The following is a 22,248-nucleotide window of genomic DNA, read 5'->3' as shown; positions in this document are numbered from 1 at the left end:
AGACTTCCTTCTGAAATTGGAAGGCCTGTCCAAATGAAGAGAACAGAAAGGAACACAAACTCTGGCAAAAGAAATGCAAGGTGACAATAAGGGAGGCAAAAAGAGAGTTTGAGGAACATTTAGCTAAAAATATCAAGGGGAATTAAAAAAAACTTCTTTAAATACATCAGAAGCAGGAAACCTGTCAGGCAGGCAGCTGGACCATTAGACAATGAGGGAGTGAAAGGGATTATTAAGGAGGATATGGAGGTTGCAGAGCAGCTAAATGCGTTCTTTGTGTCCGTCTTCACAGCAGAGCATACTGAGCATATACCTGTTCCTGAACCAGGCTTTTCAGGGATGGAGGCTAATGAATCGAGTCAGATAGAAGTGAGAAGAGATGATGTTCTAAACTGTCTGGAAAAACTGAACGCTAGCAAATCGCCAGGGCCAAATGCCATCCATCCAAGAGTCCTCAAAGAACTCAAATGTGAAATTGCCGTCCTCCTTGCTAAAATATATAACTTATCCCTGCAATCGGGCTCTGTACCGAAGGACTGGAAAGTAGCCAATGTAACACAGATTTTCAAAAAGGGATCCGGGGGCGATCTGGGAAATTACAGGCCAGTTAGCTTAACGTCTGTTCCAGGCAAATTGATGGAAAGCATCCTCAAGGATAAAATTGTAAAGCACATAGAAGAACAGGCCTTTCTAGGAGAGAACCAGCATGGCTTCTGCAAAGGCAGCTTGTCACAGGTTATTGGTGGCAACAGATGTGCTTTTCCTTATTTAGAAATCTGTTTTACACTGTACCTGTGTTTCTCTCTCTCTCTCTCTTTTTCCACTTTAAGTTAATAATCTTTATTACGGTCGTTGACCAACCACTTTAAGTTGTGCTTTTGCAGGCGGCAGCATAAACTGCACTAGAAGAGCTAGACTTCTTCTTCTGGTGGTCGGCTCTATCAAGCCGATGTTTTTAGCCACCTCCCAATCTCTGGCTGTTTTTAAACAGCTTCTGAAACCAAACATGCTTTATCGGGCTTTTAGTTTATGATGTTTTAAAGTTTTATTTATGGTAATTTTAATGTGTTTTAGGTTTTAATTATTGCTAGATTAAAACTGGAAACCATCTTCAGATTTTAGATAAGATGGTACAAAAATACAACAGATTGTTCTTTAAAATCTGGAGTTTCTAACTAACCCTAGACATTTCGCCTGTTTAGTTTCTTCTTTCTTGCACTCTCAAATTTTAATTGCTTTTAGGAGAATTTTCAGATCCGCTCTAGTTCAAGATGCCAGTCCTAATATTTGGAGGTTTTTTTGATGCTCCTATTCTGATTACAAATCCAATTCCAAGATTACTGATGCTTCAGGGAAGTGATTTTTAGCAAGAGAATGGCAGAAGAAGAGGAACTGAACCTGTCCTCTCCCAAATACCATTTACCTAACTGGGGTCACCCAGTACAGCTATTTTGGCCAAAAAGGATACTTGTGTATTTCTGTTTGGAAGCATGCTTCCAGAGCATGCCTTTGCATAACACGTCTAGTCCAACCCTTCTCCTGTGCCAAGTATCACCAATTTTGTGCCATTTCCAGCAATATTTTAATGGTCGATCAGTCCCCTCTCCTCCTCCTGTGTAGAGCGCAATAGTTAAAATCACTTTGTGGTAATTTCTAACAGCAATTTCTGTGCCTAGCACAAGCTCTCACTTCTTGCCCTAGTCCCAGCTCTACACAAATGCTAGAAGAAGAATCTTGCCTTCTGGGAGATTCTAGTTAGGCAATCAAGTAATATAGAAATGGTGGAAATTGACTGGGAAAATCTGGCAAACCAAGGATAGTTGCATATTATGAATGGAACTCCCAAGTTTTGTTGCTGCCCTAAAGTGAGCAGATCAGAAGCTGCAATATAAAAACCTGCTGGCTGCAGCCCAACTAATAGCAGCAGGACAGAGTTGCATGTTTACAATTCTCTCCTCCCTCCACTACCTGTATTCAAACAGATACTTTTCCTGAGTTTGGCTCTGTGTCTGCAGCCTATGAAACTGCAAAGTTCTCACTCTGCCTGGCCTCCTGCTTTCACTAAATCTACCAACAGATATCTTACTTTCCACTCTCACCTTGAACACTTGCCTGATCATTACAAACAAAAGATATAACTTAATGTTTTAATAGCTGTGAATATTAAATGACCCACTGTACTCCAATTACCCCATCCTTGTTAGGCTACTGAAATCTTTTATATGGGAAGAAGTGTCCTAGTTATGTTAGTAGCTTCTTTTAAATGAAGTAGAAATCTTTCCTGGGGAAAACCAGTCTTGTTCAGGTCAGCAGACTGCCAAAGTATTCATTGCATAACTTCCACAATGAAAATAATCATGCATATCCCGTTAACACTTAGAAAGCAGCTTACTCTGAACAGCTCCAACACAAGATGAGAATGAAATGACTCAAAATGCATAACAGTCATAGGGTTTTCATTCCTGTTCCTCAGAAATAAGAATGTGAAAGTTTCAGGGAAACATGTAGAATTTAGAGAGTTTAATACGTCTGATTATCAACTTATATCTTGAAATTTCACACACAAAAAGATCAATTAAGTAGTAAGTACCTCTCTATGGGTACCCTGGATCCAATTTCATGAGATGTATTTTTGATAATGCAAGACTTGTCCTGTTTTTATTAAATAAAATGCTTCTTAGAGTGCATCTGTGGATGATCTAGCCCCTTGACCTCCTTGTACTGACTTCTAAGGAACCAACTGAAGGAACATCTTTGCATTTAAGAGGTGTTGACTGGGATAATTTACACATTCCCAGCAGCTGCACCTCCTTACATGGAAGAGTCTCATCTTGACAGTTACATTGCTAGTTTCAAGCATTTCCACCCTATACACAAAGGATAACCAGCTGACTCCCCTTCCCAATACTATTTTACCTGGCCTTAATCAACCCAGAAACTTTAGATCAAAGGTAGAGTAAAATGCCCCTTCCTGTAGGTGACTGGAGTGAGGTAATTCCTGTTGTAGGAAGTGAAGCCACTTTGGATATTAGACTGCTGGCACCCCAGAACTTCCATTACCGATTCTGAATAACTACAGTTTATGGGCAGTTTGGCCCAGTAACATTAACCAGGAATTTGACAGTTTAGCTAAAATCTCATTCTTGGAAAGGCGAGTTTAGTTCTCAACATGTTATGCATTCGTTTGCCACCTATGTGCGGAAGCAGATGATACCGTAATATCCCTATTCAGCATGCACATCAGCAATACCATAATATATTAAATGATGATAGCAGATGCTGCCATGTACCTCTACTAAGGTCATTCTCAGAGCACTGACAGGTGAGGGCTCAATATCCACCAGTTGAACGGCATTAAAACTCTGAATGTCAAAGGTTGCACAAGGACAAAATACACACACACACACACACACACACACACACACACACACAGTTAGAACTGCAAGGCAAACACAGTTAGGCAAATATGGTTAGTCAGGGAAAATTCAGCCCACTGCCTTTTATATACCCTTGGAACTGATGGAAATAATTTGCCTAGAGATTTCAGGGGAGAAGTTACAGCAGCTTATCTGTGTTGTGGAAGAGAGTCAGAAGATAACATTTCAGCTTCAAGGGCAATCATGTTATTCACAGCAAGACTGTCTGATTCTTATTTGCTTTCCTGAAATTGTAGCATTCAAGTTAGTGGCCAGGTCCTTTGCTTTGCTAAGTAGAGTTTACCAAAATAGTTGAGGGGGAATTTTTATTTTTTTTTTAAACCTGCACTTAAGTTTAAATTGGTACTTTCTATTTTACAAGTGTCGTTAGTAAGTTATGTAGCTTAAAGTGAGAATCCTCAAACATCCATGAGCCCCTGCAGATATTTGGAGAAAGCACTATTTGGATAAATAGTTGCAAATAAATACAAATAACAATATATTTAAACTTGTCAAGTCTCTAAGCAACAATTAGCTTTTTAACCTCTCCTGCATTTATGAATTGCTCTACCATAAATTTAATGAGTGAAAAAGCTTTAGTAAGGACTCCAACCCTGTAACACACAAGGCAACAAGCAGGGTGTAAACCACGTACAAGGCAAACACAGGGAAGTTCTTTTGCTAGAGACAATGGAATCAGACACAGAGCTTTGTTGCAATGTTACACATCAGTTGCAAGGCTGACTGAGATAGAGAATGGATTTCCCCCTCATTCTCAAAGTACTAAAGCATATAAGCTAACATAAGATTAAAAAAGCTTTATTTTTAGCAATAAGTGCAAAGCAGAGGTTCAAATCCTACACACAGTAGGGAAATGGAACGGTGCCAATCTGCCCCCCTCTCCATGGTGCACCCTGCCCTGCACAACACTGGACCCTGCATGCACATATCTAAAGTCCCCTGCTAACTAAGCAAAGAGGCCCCTTTTCAAAGTAGCAATTCTCTTGACTGAGCAGAGGGAGAGCAACTGGCCCTATCCATCCTCAGCACAGCATTCCTCCAGTGGCTGTTGCTGGGGTCTATCTTATGTTTCTTTTTTAGACTGTGAGCCCTTTGGGGGCATGGGGCCATTTTTATTTATCTATTTATTTATAGCAATAAGCTACATGGATCATGTTCATGTAGAAGTTTGCACACAGATTTTTGTGTTAACTCATTCTCCTTTCAAAATGGCTTCTCTGGATTGCAGTCCTTTTCAAGCACAGAAAAGGAGGCATTGCAATAAATATAAATATTGTAATAAGTATAAATATTTAATTTATATATATCTATGTAAACTGCTTTGGGAACATTTGTTGTAAAGTGGTATATAAATATTCGCTGTAGTTGCCGTAGCCAAGCAAATAGGCCATGTCTCAGAGTTCTGTACCTCAATGTGACGGAGTGCTAATAAGGCCTGTTTGCACAGCTCTAGATGTGCAAGGCCTTATACAAATGTGATGTCTCGTGCACACGGACACACAAAGTGAGACAGACCATTAAGACACTGCTCTCCCACCACTTGTGGGATCTGAATGTCTATGAAAAGGTAAAAAACATTCAGAGGCTCTTGGCACAGTCTAATGCAGAGTTCAGTGGGCTCAACCATACCTAACTCTGATTGTTAGTAGCCCCTGGTAGCAGTACAATTTTGTGAAATTCCAAAGAGCACACCAGTAGTGTCTCCAAAGAGAAGTGTGGATTTTACAATTCCTTGGATCAGGTTCATGTAGAAGTTTGCGCACAGATTTTTGTATAAACTCATTCTCCTTTCAAAACAGCTTCTCTGGATTGCAGCCCTTTTCGAGCACAGAAAAGGAGGTATTGTATTAAAAAATGATGATGCACTTACAGTGTCACTGTCACAGGGCTGAAATTGGAAGGGCTGTGGTTTATGAAATACCGAGTTATCTTGTAAGAACAGCTGGAAATTGTAATCTCGTACTACCTGAAAGAGAGAATAAATAAGTGTAAAGGTATTTGCTCTTACTGATACTAAAGAATATGGAAAATTCATTTAGAACTATGATGGCCAAACCAATAGATTTTTACAGCTGCAATACATATAGATTTGTGGCTGCCCTATTGATGGATCCCCCCGCCTTTGAAGACTGATGTTCCCCACTATATTAGAAAAGCTACTGAGTAGGGCAACAATCCAAGTGGAGACCCAGCCATGGCAATCTGCAGTGTGTACACATATACACTTCAGCTGGATTATGTGGCCTGGATAATTGTTGTTCTGTACCCACATAACTGGATAGAGCTCTGAAAGGTGCTGAATCATGGCAAAGTTCAGGCAAGCAACAGGTGCAATGCAAACGTTCCATTCAGAGAATGGAGGGAGATTCCGTTATACCAAGATACAGAACAAGCCCACCCTGCACCTGGTAGCTGACTTAGCACAATTAGTCAAAATGTGGAAGCAGCTGTAATTAGTTGTGCGTGCTTAGATTGCTCTGGTAGATGGGAGGAAAACTGCAAAAAGCAGAACTGCTGCTTCTTTCAGACAAACCATAAAACTTCTTGCTGTTCTCAAAGCAGCAGATCCACAACCTTCAGAGTGACAGGCAATTTGTGGATGTAGAGTCACTATTGTGGCTGAAGCCTGCAAAAAACTACAGTAGAGCTGTTTCAATGCTATGACCTTGAGGAAGCAAGATGGATTAAGGCTGACAGCTTTGGGAGATAACAGTGGCATCTCTAAGCCAATCAGGGACCTTTGGGGAACTCCAAAGTGATATCCAAAGTCAACCAGAGCTGCTTAACGCAAGCCTAGTGTTTACTCCAGTTGGCGGCAGCTCTCCACAACTTCAGACAGAGGTCTCTGCTGAGATCCTTTAACTGGAGATGCCAAGGGTTGAACTGTCTATAAGAAAAGCACATGCTCTACTAATGACCTACATCATCTTCCTACTGTAACACCAGAAGTCCTTAATTATATGCCTGCAATTGGAGTACATAGACAAGAAGGCAGCAGCAGTTCCCAGTGAGGGTCTGCTGGCGCCATCAGGTGTCCCTTCCCATCATGGAGGCCAGTGCAAGTGTCATGCAGCTGTAGTAATGTACTTCCTTGGCCTTGACCTTCCTAAGCACAAAAAGGTATTCATTTATTGACAAAGCTTACCCGACTGGACGTTTCCAAAAGAAACTGGAATGTGCTTTGTACAGCTTGGCATACTTCTAATTCAGTCCTGCTGAATGCCATTAAATAATCCTTAAGGTGATCATATACATTCCCATCAAGAGCCTGCAGTAAAGAAGGAACAAAACAAAAATTCACTCCAGAAGTCAAACATAATTGTTTATTATCTATATAAGAAGCATTTATCTATCTTGAACCCTATTGCAGTAGAATACTCGTTCAGCTTGGATAGCTCATGAGCCTACTCCATGGTACTGAAGTTGCTTTCCACTCCCACTAGCTGGCACTACAGAGCATACCAAGAGACAATGTAGCATACAAAGTGTGTTTTTGCGTTAGAAAAGAAATGTACCTATAGCACAAGTTCCAGGTATCTGGTCTCAGAGATTTTTTTTTTTTAAATAGAAAATGTGAATTTCCTTGACAATTCATGGTTATGGTTCCATTTTGCCCTCTTTGTTTCAATGGTTGCATTTTCTCTGTGTTTTTCAATCAATTTATGATTATGTGTTTTTGTTTCAATTATTGTATTAAACTTTTTAAAAAGTTGTTGGCAACTGCCTTGAATATTTGAGGAAATTGGGATCCCCCCTCCCCTCTACACACACACACACTCTCTCCTCTCTCTTTCTTTTACACACACACACTGAACAGCCCTGCAAGACAATTTCCATCAGACTTACTATGCATTTTACATAACTGTTGTGTCCCTTTTGCTTTTACTTGTAATGATCATAATGACAACACATCCATTGTAGCTCTCAGGTTTCCAATACTCGAGTGCATAACACCACCACCCCACACTAGACTAGCAGGCACCACCACTCAATACCACTGAGGGCAAATGTTTCATGCCTTAGTATGAAGGGCCAAACAAGGTATGACATGGAAAATCAGGGGCATGTCACGCTGGGAGAGGGTGTTTTAACACTTCCCACGCACGCTTTTTCTGCAATCTGAAACCAACCCCTTCCTCTTAAAGCTGCTGCTATTTCTGTGGAGTTGATGAGGAAGACAGGTACATCTGTATCATGCGCCACATCTAGTTTGGGCCTGAGTACCAATAGTTAGGAAAATGCTACATTATTGTCTATTTGCATACATAGTAATTAATATTTTTCATTATTTTCACTTTCTAGATACCTAAGCTTAGCAGAGATATTAACCAATGATTTCTTTATCCCAACAATCTTTGAGAACAGTTGACATTTATTCCCTTTTACAAACATACACTTGAGGATCAATTTAAAATGTCACAGCACCCACGATGAGGTTGCCATAAGCTTTTCCTTGTAGCTGGACTCTTTGCAGCGAGCATAACATTTCAAAGCACCTTCCTGTGTGTAAGGCTTCAATCACCTGCAACATACCTCTGGTAATATTGGAAGGCAGCTGCTGCATATGGCTGGGGCAATGTACACCACAAGGTGCAATGGGTTGCTATGCCTGTAGTGAGCATCACCACAAGGGAAAACTTTTCAGCACCTCTGTGGGAAAGCAGAAATGCTTTAACTAGTCATGAGTGCTCCTACCCAGAGATAACAGTAAGCAGCTGAGCTGGGATTCGAGTCCAGATTCAAGCCCGTCACATTATCCACCGGACTGCCTATTATTCCTTACAGCCAGTGTTCTGAAATAGCTTTCTGAATAATATCACCTTCAATTCTGAGAGTGTAGTAGTTGCAATTAACCACTTTGTTATGTTTGCACAAATGTAATGCACACCATATAGCATAAGAACCCTGCTGGATCTGATCAACAGGCCATCTAACTCAGCATTCTGTTTCCAACAGGGAGCAGAGAGATGCTTCTGCGAAGTTCACAAGCCATGGTTTGCTCTCAACAACTGGTATTCAGAGGCACACTGCTTCTAAATATGGAGGTTCCATTTTAATATCATAGCTATGTGTTTATAGAATGAAAGACTGTTGTTGATCCTTATGCTTCTATCAACTCGAGTTCCCTTGACTGTTACAGCTTTTGCCACCTTTGACATCACCACTTCATCATTGTACAGCATTATTAAAGGGCAAGAGAATGGTGTGCTTTATCTAGCTATGGAAGAAGGTAGAATGTGTGCAACCCAAAATAAGTAGCCTTACACTTTTCACCTACTGCACTCAGAGCTAACAACTCAAGTTTAGTGCAAAGTGCTCGTCAACACATCCCAGATCACACAGGTAGTCAGTTAAATAGGAAAATGTTTAGCCCAACTGATGTTCAGCAAACATCACAGCCATCATTTTTTGGTTGCAAATAATGGTCCTCATTTCTGGCAATTATAACCAGCTGCAATAAAGTAGGAACACTTTCAGCTATTTTAAAATTTATGACAATTATACTCACGAGTTACAAAAACAAACATACAATTCAGGAGCAAACTAAGCTTAATCAAGTGAGCGAAAATTCTAGAGCCACCCCAAAAGGAAAAAGCTAACAAATACTAATTCACACATAATTAAACAGCTCACATCAGTGTTTCATGTGCTGACTCTGGTTCGCTACAAAAAGGCTCACATAAGACAATGCAAAGGCAACTTAGAGAGGCACAGGTGATAAAGGGACCCGGCAGTTATCATGATAGGCAGAGCAGAGAGAGGGTTGGAGCAAGGGCCTGGGCACTGCAAGGTGCAACAGGAACATAGGAAGCTGCCATATACTGAGTCAGGCCATTGGTCCATCTAGCTCAGTACTGTCTACCCAGACTGGCAGCGGCTTCTCCATGGTTGCAGGCACTCTGGGAAGAGCATCTAGGTGGAGCATCTTCCCTCCCTGGCAGCATCTCCAAGATAGGGCTGAGAGAAATTCGTGCCAGGGAGGGAACTTAGAACCTAGATGCTCTTCCCAGAGCGCCTCCATCCCCTAAGGGGAATCTCTTCCAGTGCTCACACATCAAGTCTCCCATTCAAATGCAAACCAGGGTGGGCCCTGCTTAGCCAAGGGGACAAGTCATGTTTGTTACCACAAGACCAGCTCACCTCTACAGGTCTCTCTACATTTAGGAACATTCGACTCCCCACACAGGGCTCCCCTTGAGGCAGGCCAGCTAGTGTCAAGAGCATGGGGAGAGGCAGCTTACATCATCATGACAGCATTCCGGGTAAGTATATAACATGGGCAACAATGATAGAACCACACCTGCTGCCCACTTCCTAAATCTGTAACAGAGTCTGTTAACAAAAGGGTTTTCTTTTTAAATGACTGGTTCAAATGCCAGGAACAACTGTACGACTCTTCTACTCATTCTGATAGCTCTTTCAGCGTGCTTTCTGGCATTTGCCTCCCATACAGGTATAAGTCATGTGGAAGCCCACAATGCTTGTGTATCTGCAGTTTCTGTTATAAGTCCAGGAAGAACTAGAATTACAGGGACAAGATAATGAAGGCAAACTATATTGTGATGTTTCAAATGAGCAGCCTTATTGCTCATAAATCAGTTGAAGTCTCATGACACAGATGAGGCCAGAGAAGATTTAAGATGTCATTAAGAAACTACTGGAAGTGTGAGAGTTTTACGACAATTGCAAAGTAAATACCCTATAATTAAACTAAATAGAGAGATACCATGCACTGCATGCAAATAGTAAATGTTTACCAAGGACATCTAGGGTTATTGGTTAAAGAACAGTAAATCATCATTATATATTCTTCTGTACGCTGGACAAAATGGGGCAGGAGTAGGCAATAAATTGTATCCGTGGATGATGGGAGCTGTAGTTCAACAACAGCTGGAGGGCTATGACTGCCCACTCCTGAAATAGGGCCATGCCAAAACAAGCATATGAATTCAGGAATAAATTGTCCATCTAGCTTTTGTGCAGGCTTGAGGCTGCTGATCTCTTAATCGTGGTTAAGATCACATTGCTGTGTTACTAATAAGGAAACAATATAGCTGATGTAGACCGCTAAGAATTTCCTTACAGGGTGGAGGAAATCAACACCCACACCCACCCCTGCCTTATCCACCCATATTCTGAAACTAGAGGAAAGGGGCTTAAAATAAGCGAAAGCTAAAGCATGTTTACTGCAGAGCAATCATGGTCAAAATGCTTCTCTTCACTCCAGACTGTTTCATGTTGTATGTTAGATTTTTCCTGTTTAGTGCACCCTCAATCCCCATAAGCTACTGTAACTAAGCAGAAGTATGTCTGAAATAAAATAAATCTATATTCTGCAACTGTTCACCCCTTCCTTCATCTTCCTCTGTAACTTGCTCTCCTATGTATATAGAATTTTAAATTGTGAACTCTTCAGGACAGGGACTTGCCATACAGATTGATAGAGCTATGTAAGTAAAAAACCAGCAAAATCAGAAGATGAAATAAGGCCATTTTATGCCAGAGATACCCAGCACATTCCTGTTTATCAATATCCTTAAAATGAGATGCCCAGAACTAGACACAGTATCTCAAGTGAGATCTGACTCACTTGGAACTATTATTTCTATGCCTCTGTTGATGCAGCCAAAGCCTGAATTAGCATTTTAGCAGTTGTATCACACCTGTAAGAAATTAAAACTTTTATAAACTTTAAAGATTGACAATTCTCTCCCAGGTGTAGCCCCTACCACAGCAGAATCTCAGCAAAATATGGACAATGCTGGTTCATGTTCAACTTTTCATCCATTTACTGCTGTTAAGCCAGGTCCCTCATATTCTGTACTTGTGCATTTGATTTTTTTAAAAACTTAAAATGCAGTACTTTATGTGTCTCTGCTGAACTTCATCTTGTTGGCTTAGGCTCAGTGTTAGACCCAGAAAACCTCCCCCTACTCCTTCATCCAATGCCAAATAATAACATTTAACAGCACAGGGCACAGGACAGAGCCCCCGATTCTGTCAAATCTGGCTGACATTGTGACTAATGAAGCCCTAGCATAATAAAGAGAGTGGTGCTAGAGCAAGATGATTGCACAGCTGCACTAAAAAGCTGGAACCTGAACTATCAATGCAACTGTGCAGAAGTTCATTTAAAGCAAATGAGATGTGTCGCAGTTGCGCAAACATGATTGTGGGAGCGCAACACTAATCTGGACTGCAAACTCTAGACTTAGCTCAGTAGTTTTGCACTCGCATGACATCCTTCTGCAAGGACACTGTTAGTCAGGACGTCAGCCACTGGCAGGGTTCATGACACCCCTTCCCCCATCCAAATCGCATTTGCACAGGGTTGCAAAGTGAACAGCACCACGTGTTGCTGTGCTGATTACACACCCCAACTTACAATGTAGCCCTGGTGGAATGGCCTTTGCCTCCATTTTCCTTCACTTCTGGCTTTGCCTAAGACTGGGATACCAACTTTATATAGTGAACAACAGACTCAATAGTCAGCAGGAAATGGTCTATAATCCTTAGAAATCAAGTCTCAACCTTATTACCACATCAACAGAACTGTTACTGCTTTGGACAATTTTTATATAGAATGGAATTTCCAGTTTAACAGTTTCTGGACATTAATAATGAACTCAACATACCTTAACTCTGCTGAGCTCAGCAGCAACATTCTGATTAGCAGACAATATGAGGGGTGGCCAACAAGGCTTCAGGAAGGACAGACGGCAGGAGCAGCTCATTGTTAGCAGCTGCATTCCACAGCAATCGGATATTCTGTCTCTTAGAAAGAATCCTTGCCGTGCATTTCCGTCACTTCTTCCAACAGGAAACCTGGAGCCTTCCGCCAATATACAGTAGCTGCACATGCTCAATATATGTTCAGGGTTTGACTGGAGGTTTTTAAAAATGCACACATCTATAGAAGGCTGCGAAATGCCCTTATAATCACTGGGCCATATTCGGACTAAGTTGGCCATGACTAAATCCCAATGAAACTAATGGGACTTTAGTCATGACTAACTTGTCCCACTCATTTCAATGATGTGAACTTCAAGACTAACTCATCTGGTTGCTGCCAGATCTCTCTCTCTCTCTTTTAATCTTCTTCCCAGCTTTGAATAGTATCAAAACAGCAAGATGTAATGCTGTGGCTTCTGATACTCCAGGTTCCTCAGCATGAAGACATTTTCCCCAGGGCTCCTGCTAGACTAACTTGGACTCTGTTTCAAACAGTGACTTAGAGTGGCAACAGTGGCAAACCTTTTACTTCCACATGTTTAGTATAATTAAGTTACCAAACCGCTTCCTTTCTGTGTCTCAAAGTCTCAGCTGAATAGTCTGACCTACTGATGACACTCTTACTGATGGCATACACAGGAGATGCTGCCATTAGCTAATTAACACTGAGATTCTATCACATTCTACCAATTAATTGAAGTTTAAATAATCCTGTAGAACACTTTGGAAAGTTTTCAGTTAGGTACAATTTGTTTGCAGAACAAGTGGAGAATAAGTTATTTCCTTTCCTGGAATTCTCTCTGCTCAATGATGTGGTGCATTGGGGAAAAGTTGCCAGTTACGGGGGGTGATGTGGGGGGAGAATATGCTCTGTTTGGAGCTGTGGCTTAAAGCAAAGAAACGAAGGGGAGATATGGTGAGAAGAGAGAAAGAGAGAACATGCACTATCCCCGTAGGAGTGGTAGTGAATTGATTTGTATTTAGTTTGTTTTATGACCTATTCAATCCCCATGGTTTGGGGTAGGGGCAAAGGACACAGTATAACACAACCAAAAATAGCCTGAAGGTTTTATGAAAGTCTAGGATTTAATATTGAATTCTTGGTTTTCAAGACACTGACTATTCTTGTACCTGGAATCTCACACCCTGTTGGCTATTTGTACTCATACACAATCCCAAGCCAGGGGGAAGGGGACAGTTTACCTGTAGGGCTGCAAGCTGTTTACAATGAGGAAAATAATCAAGCTAAATTGCAGATCATGCCTGAGGATTATGCCCACTCATTTCCCTGTATCTATATAGTGTGTCAATAGTCAATATTGGAGGCAAAGCAATGGGGAAGGGTGCAAGGAAACTGCTCTTGGTGAATTAAAAAGATTAAAAATATTATTTCAAATGTCTGCCTTAAGATTTAAGGAATTTTTGAATGGGCCAAGGTAGAAAGAAGGGAGAAATACCAGCCTAAATCTACAGATAGGTGCCTCCATTTCATGTCACACATTTGCTCAAGTCTAACAAGAAGAGAGAGAAGTGTGCATCCTTTGTGTTTTTGTAGTGAATGTGAACAGTATTTTATTAAATATATTGCTGCACCAACATTTAGATACTGAATAATATATATACAGATCAATTGCCATTATACTTATAATTCAAGTACATAACGAATATCAAAATCTGCTATAGGAAGAGGCGCAAGCTTACCCCACGCACATTTTTGCTGCAGTTAACAAATTTAATATGAATTCTAAGTCCGTTTCCTCTACATCACCTCTCGTACAATATAAATATCCAGTTATTTCATTAAGATAATTAATATTTCATGCCAGAATTCATGGATAATATTACATTCTCAAAGGTATGCAAGAAATCAGCCTTAGGAGAGATACATCTCCAGAATGTGTCATTAGTATTAAGATAGATCTTATGTAGCCTTTTAAGAGCCAAGTACCACTGATATATAGATGGATGATCTCCAATTAGTAACTGACAGTGGGAGCGTTACACTGTTGGTCCTTCTTACTATCAACTATAGTATCCTTCTGGAGAGTCCGAGAGGATTGGGGTGAGAGGCACTGCTTTGTGGTGATTCCATTCCTACCTTTTGGGCAGATTCCAGATGGTGTCGCTTGGAGCCTGTTGCTCTTCAAAATGTGAACTTTTGTATGGCATCCCTCAGGGCTCCGTACTGTCTCCAATGCTTTTTAACATCTACATGAAACCGCTGGGAGAGATCATCAGGAGATTTGGTGCAGGGTGTTATCAGTATACTGATATCATCATCAGGTGAAGGCATAAACTCCCAAAATGCCTGCCTGGAGGCAGTAATGGGCTGGATGAGGAATAACAAACAGACTGAATCCAGAAGACAGAAGTACTTATTGTTTCAGGTCAGAACTCAGGAGACCATTTTGATCTGTCCATTCTGGATGAGGTCACACTTCCCCAGAAGGAATGGGTATGCAGTCTAGGAGTGCTTTGAATCCAAACCTTTCCCTGGTATCCCAGGCTGAGGCAGTGGCCAGAGGGGATTTCTATCAGTTTCAGCCAATATGCCATCTGCGCCCATTTCTTGAGATGAATGACCTCAGAACAGTGGTACATACACTGGTAACCACCAGACTTGACAACTGCAGTGCATTATATGTGGGGCTGCCTTTGTACGTAGTCCAGAAAAGGCAGCTGGTACAGAATGCGGCAGGAATTGCACATCCCTGTCCTCTGGTAGGGATGTGTGAACTGGCTTGAGGGCTTGCTCCTGGCTCAAGTGGAACCCCCCCCCCGCCAGTCCGGGTTTTTTAAAAACATTGTTTTAAGAAGAAAAGAAAAGAACTCACTGCCTCTGGGAGTCGCTGCCATGGCAGAGGTCTCTCATGGTTTCCGCTCCCCCTGCCAGCCTCCCCCAAGCCTCAAAATGGCCCAGTTTACGGCCCATTCTGGACCTCTTTGCACTGGCGGTGGCCATTTTGGAGGCCACCATGCATGTGCACTGGCCACCTGCATGACCGGGGTCACAGAGAAGGTCAATGCGCATGTGCAGCCAGCACAAAGAGGCCCAGAATGGCCTGAAAACCACGCAAACCAGGCCGTTTTGAGACCAGAGGGGAGAGGGAACTGCCAGAGACCTCCCCGCAGCCTCACATAGGCAGTGAGTTTAAATTTTTTAAAAAAATGTTAGGTCCCCTAGACCGGCTCGAATATGAGTGGAAGCGGGGGGTGTCAGTGGTGGGGACCGAACATGCCCAGTTCTGTTCAAGTCCAGTTTGAACATGATCAGAACCAGGCATACTGGTTTTGTGCACACCCCCGGTCTCCGTGTCTTCTCAAAGAGACCATATTACTCCTATATTAAAAGAGCTACACTGGCTACTAATAGGTTTCTGGGCAAGTTACAACGTACTGGTTATAACCTATGAAGCACAAAACAGCTTAGGCCCTGGGTATTTAAAAGAATCTCTTCTTTCCCAGGATCCCCATTGTCCATTAAGATCATCTGGAAAGATCCGCCTGCAGCTGCCACTGGGTAGTCTGGTGGTCATGCAGGGATGGGCCTTCTCTGTTGTTGCCCACTCTGGAATGCACTCTGTTGAGATGAGAGCCTCCCCATCTCTTTTCAAAAGTCCCTAAAGATTTTTCTTTTCACCCAAGCTTTTTAATTTAACTGTTTTTAAAATTGTTTTAAGGTTTCTATTTTTGTGTTTTAACTAGTTTTATGTTGTAAACTGCCCAGTGACGCAAGTTTGGAGTGGTACACAAATTTGATACATCGAAGCAGTGCTCCATAAATTGCTGTGATTAATACAAATCCATAACACTTTCAGGAATACAGGCTGAAGAAAAAGATTAGAAGGCAAGCTATTCTGGCCCCAAATGTTTTGGGCACATACAGCCACATTCCCGCACACATCAACTGTCTCTAACCATTTTTTAAAAAACAACAACAACCCACATTAAATATTAATTTCAGACTGCAGGAATGTCCCAAGAGAATTAATCAAGCGCAATGTGCTTGTTCAAGTCTTCCTCTCTCCTTAAATCAAAAGAGGATGACCAGTACAGATGGAAAGGGGGAGGCACCTGACAGGGCAACCTTCAATCCCCTCACCCCTTGCAACCTGCAGAGTTCACAACACGAAAGAATGTCAAGATTTCTATCTACTTCCCTCCCAATCTCAAGCCACCAGCAGGCAGTATAATACATCCCACCCCACACACCCCCATGTCAACTCTTCAGTACAGCTCTGCAGCTGCCAGCCTACAGATTCCCTCCTTCTGGAGCCAATTCAGCCTTCTGCTGTTAGACAGGAAGATCTTATTTCTTTACACAGGCTTGCTCTCCAAACCACTGAAAGCCTAAACCTGCCTCTCATTGCAACGTAAAGCATGTTTCAGGAAGCCATAAAGTCTAGCATACACAAGAGACTGGCTGGTGTAAATTCTCATTTTTATGTATATCGGGCTTTTAAAAGGCAACAGATCTTTTACAACATTGTGCTGGGAAGGAGACAGGCCAATCAGCCAGCTCCTTGATCAGGAGGAGCGAGAGGTCACCTTGATGTGAAGGCCAAGTCAGACCTCCAGCACATACTGGGTGGTTCCAAACACACACATGAAGGTGCAAGGTGCTCTTCCTTTGTCTCCTCCCATTTCTCAACTACAGACAAAGTCATCATGTTCCCTCATATCCAAGTGTTTCCTCATTCACCAGCTCCACGTTTGGCTTCCTTAACTGTCTCGATTTCCCTCGCACCCCATGCAAATAGGCTGAGAAGGTAGAAACACGCCCACCCACCCTGCACTTAGCAGTGGCCACTGAAACTCAGTCCCGATTGAAATAGCACACCAACGTCTCCAGAAGCAGCTCTGGCCAGTCTCCGGAGCAGGGGCAGCCCTTCCATAAGGCAGGCTGAGGCGCTTGCCTCAGGCACAGATGCAAGGGAGGGTGCAGCGGGGGGCCCTACCACCACAGGCATCATCACCCCATGGGCCTCTCTGTGGCCCACTGCCACTCTCACCACCAGTGTCTCCTCTAACAGGGATGCCCAGATGCTGTTGACTACAGCTTCCAGCATCCTCAGCTACAATGGCCTTTGGCTGGGGATTCTGGGAGTTGTAGTCAACAACAGCTGGGAATTCCTGTTAGAGGGAACACTGGTCACCACCCTTCGTCCCCTCACTGAGGCGTGGTGTTCATTTTCTCCTCCTCGCCCTGCTGGAGCGTGTCTTTTCTTTCCCCTCTTCCGCCCTCCCCAGCACAAACTAGGAACCCCTGTGCCGCCTCTGACCCAGCAGAACCCTCCTGCAGATGGGGGAGGGATGTCCTACTGCCCTTCACCTTAGGCAGCAAAATATTTTGGACTGCACCTGCTCCAGAGGAAGACTCTGGCATGCAGTGGCCTCAAGAATACCTCCTCCTGTGCTTTGCTGCACCAGCCAGTATGGTGTGGTGGCTAGAGTGCTGGACTAGGACCGGGGAGACCCGGGTTCAAATCCCCATTCAGCCTCATGATACTTGCTGGGTGACTCTGGGCCAGTCACTTCTCTCTTGGCCTAACCTACTTCACAGGGTTGTTGTGTGAAGAAACTTAAGTATTTAGTACATCGCACTGGGCTCCTTGGAGGAAGAGCGGAATATACAATGTAATAATAAATAAAATCCTGGTTTATGAGTAGCTTATTCAAGAAAACCTACAGAGATTTCCAATGGCTAGGAATTATGCAGAACAATATCAGAAAGGAACATGCCTGACCAAGCTGGGGGCACTTCAGAATGTCTCAGGGACCTGGTTCCTGTCTGGAATGCACTGAGAATGTCTTCAAAGATGTCTCTTCCCAGGAGGCCCCCTTGTGTTTTATCCCTATAAAGGACACAACCAAAAGCAAACTGAAACCAGATCAACAGGGATTTGGGAATAATAAGGGATTTTGCATGCTACCAAATGGGGGGTGGGGGGTGGGGAAGCAGCAGCAAATTTAAATCTTGGCTATTTATCCAGGTCTTTACATGATTGTTTCTATTGCTGCTTCTGTGTGTTTTACCCACGTATAGTTTTTAAGTTTGTATTTTATATATTTTAAGTCAGATTTGTTTCATTTTTAGCTTAATAGTTTTAATTGTCATTTTTATTGTATGTTTTTTAACTTTTATAAACCGCCTTGGGATTGTTTTTAATGAAAGGCGGTATATAAATTCAACAATCAATCAATCAATCAAAATTTGGCCACTATTCAAATATCCTCAAGGTATCTAACCACTTGCTGCTTAAATAAATACAGATGAACAGGGCAGATGGGGAGGTTTCTGATTTGGGCAGGGTCACCAGTTTGCGATACCTAGGATATGCTCTGTCTGAATGCTGTTAAATAAATTGTTCAAAATCTGTGCTGGTGGGATAGAAAGGGATATTAGGAACAGTCTTTAGAGAGCACGTTGCTGGATGACCAACTTCTACAAGTACAAGAGGCTGGAAACAATTCATTTAGGACAGTTACAATGACTGCTAGTTATATGAAAGTCTGATTCATTGCACAATCGGTGTAGTTCGCTGCTGTGCATTTCTCCACTTTCGGAAGGCATTTTATTTGCCAGTAAAACTCCCAAACATATCTTTAAACACTTCCCTGTTACTCTACCCAACACAGTTCCTTTTTGTCACTTTTCCTTCAATACAAACATTGCCTGAAACATGATTTATGAGACCAACAGTATTATTTACCAAGGACAGCTGTAAATTTAGGATTACATATACAGCCAACTATAGAGACGCATCTGAAGTGCTATTTCTAGTATGTTTTAAAACTTTAGAGACAGTTCTTATTTACAGACCTTGCTTTAATACACGCTAGGAAAATATATTCTAAGTAAATATTTTCCAGGAAAATATAATTTATAAGTGCATTTATTTTGGGCACCTGCCAGGGCTCCTCTTTCATGCACTTTTCTTATGGAATATTGCAGCTGATTCACCCCCCACACACTATAGGATCTATACAGTTCTTACCAGAGTGCCCCCCCCAAAAAAAGAAGGAAAAAAAGTGTTGATATTTGATGGTTTTGCTAGCGAAATTGACTGTTTTCATTTTTAAAGTTTAAATAGAAGGCATTTCTTCCTCCCATCCCACCCCAACAGAGTTAGCCAAGTAAAACACAGCTAAAAATAGTTGCTAATCCCCATTCCACCCCGATCACAACACTGCTTTATTTACAAGTTAGGAATTGCAGAAAACCTAGGGCAACTGTTGGAGCACTTGATTTATCCCACTCTTCATCCAATGAGCCCAGGGCAGTCCACAAGGCTCTCCCCCACTCCATCCAATCCTCACAACCATCCTGTGAGGCAGGAGAGAGAGATGGGAGGAGAGAGACCAAGTCTGACTCTAGGTAACCCGGGGAGCTACATGGCTTGGTGCAAATTTGGACCTGAGCCTCCCTGGTCTCTGTCCAACACCACAGCCACTACCCTGCACTGACTACTATCTCCAGAATTGTGGTAGAAATAAGAGAAAAACATCTGATGTATTTTTCATATTCTGGTGTACCATTTCTAGCTCAATGAAGTAAGAAAGGGGATGTGTGTTCCCTGCTCAATATAATCACAGAACCTCTTTCCTTCCTAAATGTGAGCAATGTGGAAAACGACTCCCTCCATAAACACAAATACTCTCAATGGAAGCTATTCAGTTTCCAGCCTGCTGGCTTGAGGCATCACTACTGATGCAGCACTGCATCCTAAGGCAGTCAACTCTCCTTGGTGCTTCATTAAGTTCTGCACAGACAACTGCCTTACAAATAAAGCTGCCTGATGCAGAGTGAAACTAGTGGCCCATCTAGTCCCACACTGTCTCACTATCTACTCTGATAAGTAATGGCTCTCCAGGGTCTCACGCAGAGATCTTTTCCATCACGTGTTACCTGACCCTTTTAACTGAAAATGCTAGGTTTGAACAAAGAATCATCTGCAGGTAAAACGTGCTCCCTCGTGGAATTATGACCACTCCCTCATGCCTTGAATTATTAGAGAACAGCTTTCTTGGCCAGTAGGGTGGTACAAGTATGACCGCTGCCTTGTAACTCCTGATTTGTTGGGTCAGCCATGTTATCTACATTGTGCAAAAGAAGACACACTCCTGCTATGAAGTGACTAAGAGGTTCACCATCATGTCCAATTCCCGGACATGAGCTTAAGCATATTGATTCTTGGGCCTTGCAAACTGGTCCACCTATGTATGGACAAACAAATACTTTTACAGGTTCACAAAATACCTGCAGATGAGGCTTCACCTTATCTTGAGCATGTGTTATCAGGTTTGAGACCTCTCATGATTTTAACCAGAATTGAGGTAAAGTTGTGCTCCAACCACGGGAGCATAGGGCTTTAGATAAAATGTGGATTAGGTTTAGGTCTACCCTCCCACCATCACCAAGAAGGCCAACATATGCTTCCACCCAGGCAGCATCTGAGAATCAAGGCATGGCAGTCCAGGTTCCTGTCTTGGAAGGAAGCACCAGCTCAGTAGGCCACAATTCCAGTTACACCATTGTCCACACGATGCCATTCTCTCCAGTAGGCAAGTTCTCACCTGAAAGAGGCTGACATTTACTGCAACTAGGACTCTGATCAGTTCCCAGAGGAGACCGACTATTTCCCATCTACACGCTTTTAACTCTGTTGCTAACTGGAAGCACTGTGAGCAAGGCAGAGGATAGAAAGCAGCTCATTTTAATTGCTATAATGCCAACTCCTTTTTAAGGAAGCATAATTATGGCTTGATGTGGTTTGAATTGACAAACCATGGCTTGCAACCCACTGGCAAACCAGCCATCCTCTGGCATGTTTTTTTGCAAACCATGGTTTAACTAATTATAAATCCTAGTTACAGTCATCACTCTTCCTTCAGAGGCTTTTGTACCATAGAGGAAGGAGTAAACTTATGAACGCAAGTGCTGGAAGAGATGATTTTATTTATTTATAAATATTTATTTATAAAGCATATCCCATCCCTGCAATATATGAAATGAATGAAAAAAGCAAGATGAATGGAAAAAAGCAGACAAGCTGCTCTAAACTATAGTTCAGAACTGTCCTAAACTGTATGTTCAGAAGCTCAAACCATGGTTGGTTCTAAACTTTGGCTATCGTAAGCTACAGTGTGATGTATCATTTATACCCCACCTTTCAATGAACACCCATCAGTGTAAGAGAAACTCCTCTGGAGCTCTTCTACGACCTACTACACTGCTCTTAAGCAAAAGTGATCAAACAGGTTAATACAGAATGAATGGATGGATTAATTAATATGGCTCCCTGTCTAATCTAAAAAGAAACTTAAGGTAGACACCAGCAACAGCCACTGGAAGGATGCTGTGTTGAGACTGGATAGCGACTGAAGAGCTTCGCCATGCTCCCTCCCTCAGTGTTTAAAAAAACCCCAACCTCCTTTTAAAAGAGGATTTTAAGTATTTTATCTGCTGCTTGTGGTTTTAGCCTAGACTTTTAACTTGTTTAATTTTATTAATCTTATTTTACATTATATCTATTTTGTTAATGTTTGAGCCACCCTGAACAGTAGTGTACTGGAGGGGCGGGGTATAAATATTTTAAATAATAAATAATACATAAATACTGTTGCTCCTGCTAAACATAAGAGAACCACCACTTTAAAAGTTGCACCCTTTGCTCAGTAAAGCAGGGGTTCTCTCTAACTCTTTATTCCAAGCCAGGCATCAAGGACAATCGGGGGGGGGGGGGGGCACACAACATGTGTACACATATAACCTTTGCCTTCCCAAAATGTGGAATCACAAGCCTTTGGGCTCCCCAGAGGTATCTGGTGATCCACTGTGGGGAACAGGATGCTGGCCTAGATGGGCTTGGGCCTGATCCATTAGGGCTGTTCTTATGTACCTTGCTTATGAATCAAGAGACGCTTCAACTGTGAAGGAATGCACAGTTAATATCCTTGGCAAAATAGATCTTGCAAAGGCAAGGCAGCAGCATCTGGCCACAGGGCAGGTAGAGGTGCCGAGACGATTCCCACGCAGATTATTTGCTCAAACCTTTAGCAACATTCAAAAATAATT

General features: G+C 42.3%; 1 protein-coding gene across 3 annotated transcripts in view; it reads right to left on the bottom strand.

The window, feature by feature from the left end:
- The window catches only part of FCHSD2 (FCH and double SH3 domains 2), a 237,891-nt gene that overhangs the window by 62,453 nt on the left and 153,190 nt on the right, over positions 1-22,248 (bottom strand). For all 3 annotated transcript variants that reach the window (XM_053308747.1, XM_053308748.1, XM_053308749.1), the window contains exons 9-10: positions 6,583-6,705; positions 5,308-5,403 (exon numbers count right to left, since the gene is read on the bottom strand). In XM_053308747.1, coding sequence (XP_053164722.1) covers positions 5,308-5,403; positions 6,583-6,705 — 219 coding nt within the window. The remainder of the gene's footprint in view (positions 1-5,307; positions 5,404-6,582; positions 6,706-22,248) is intronic.

The sequence above is a fragment of the Hemicordylus capensis genome, chromosome 3 (assembly GCF_027244095.1).
Source record: "Hemicordylus capensis ecotype Gifberg chromosome 3, rHemCap1.1.pri, whole genome shotgun sequence".
Classification (NCBI taxonomy): Eukaryota; Metazoa; Chordata; class Lepidosauria; order Squamata; family Cordylidae; genus Hemicordylus; species Hemicordylus capensis.
This window is presented reverse-complemented; position numbering and strand designations above follow the sequence as displayed.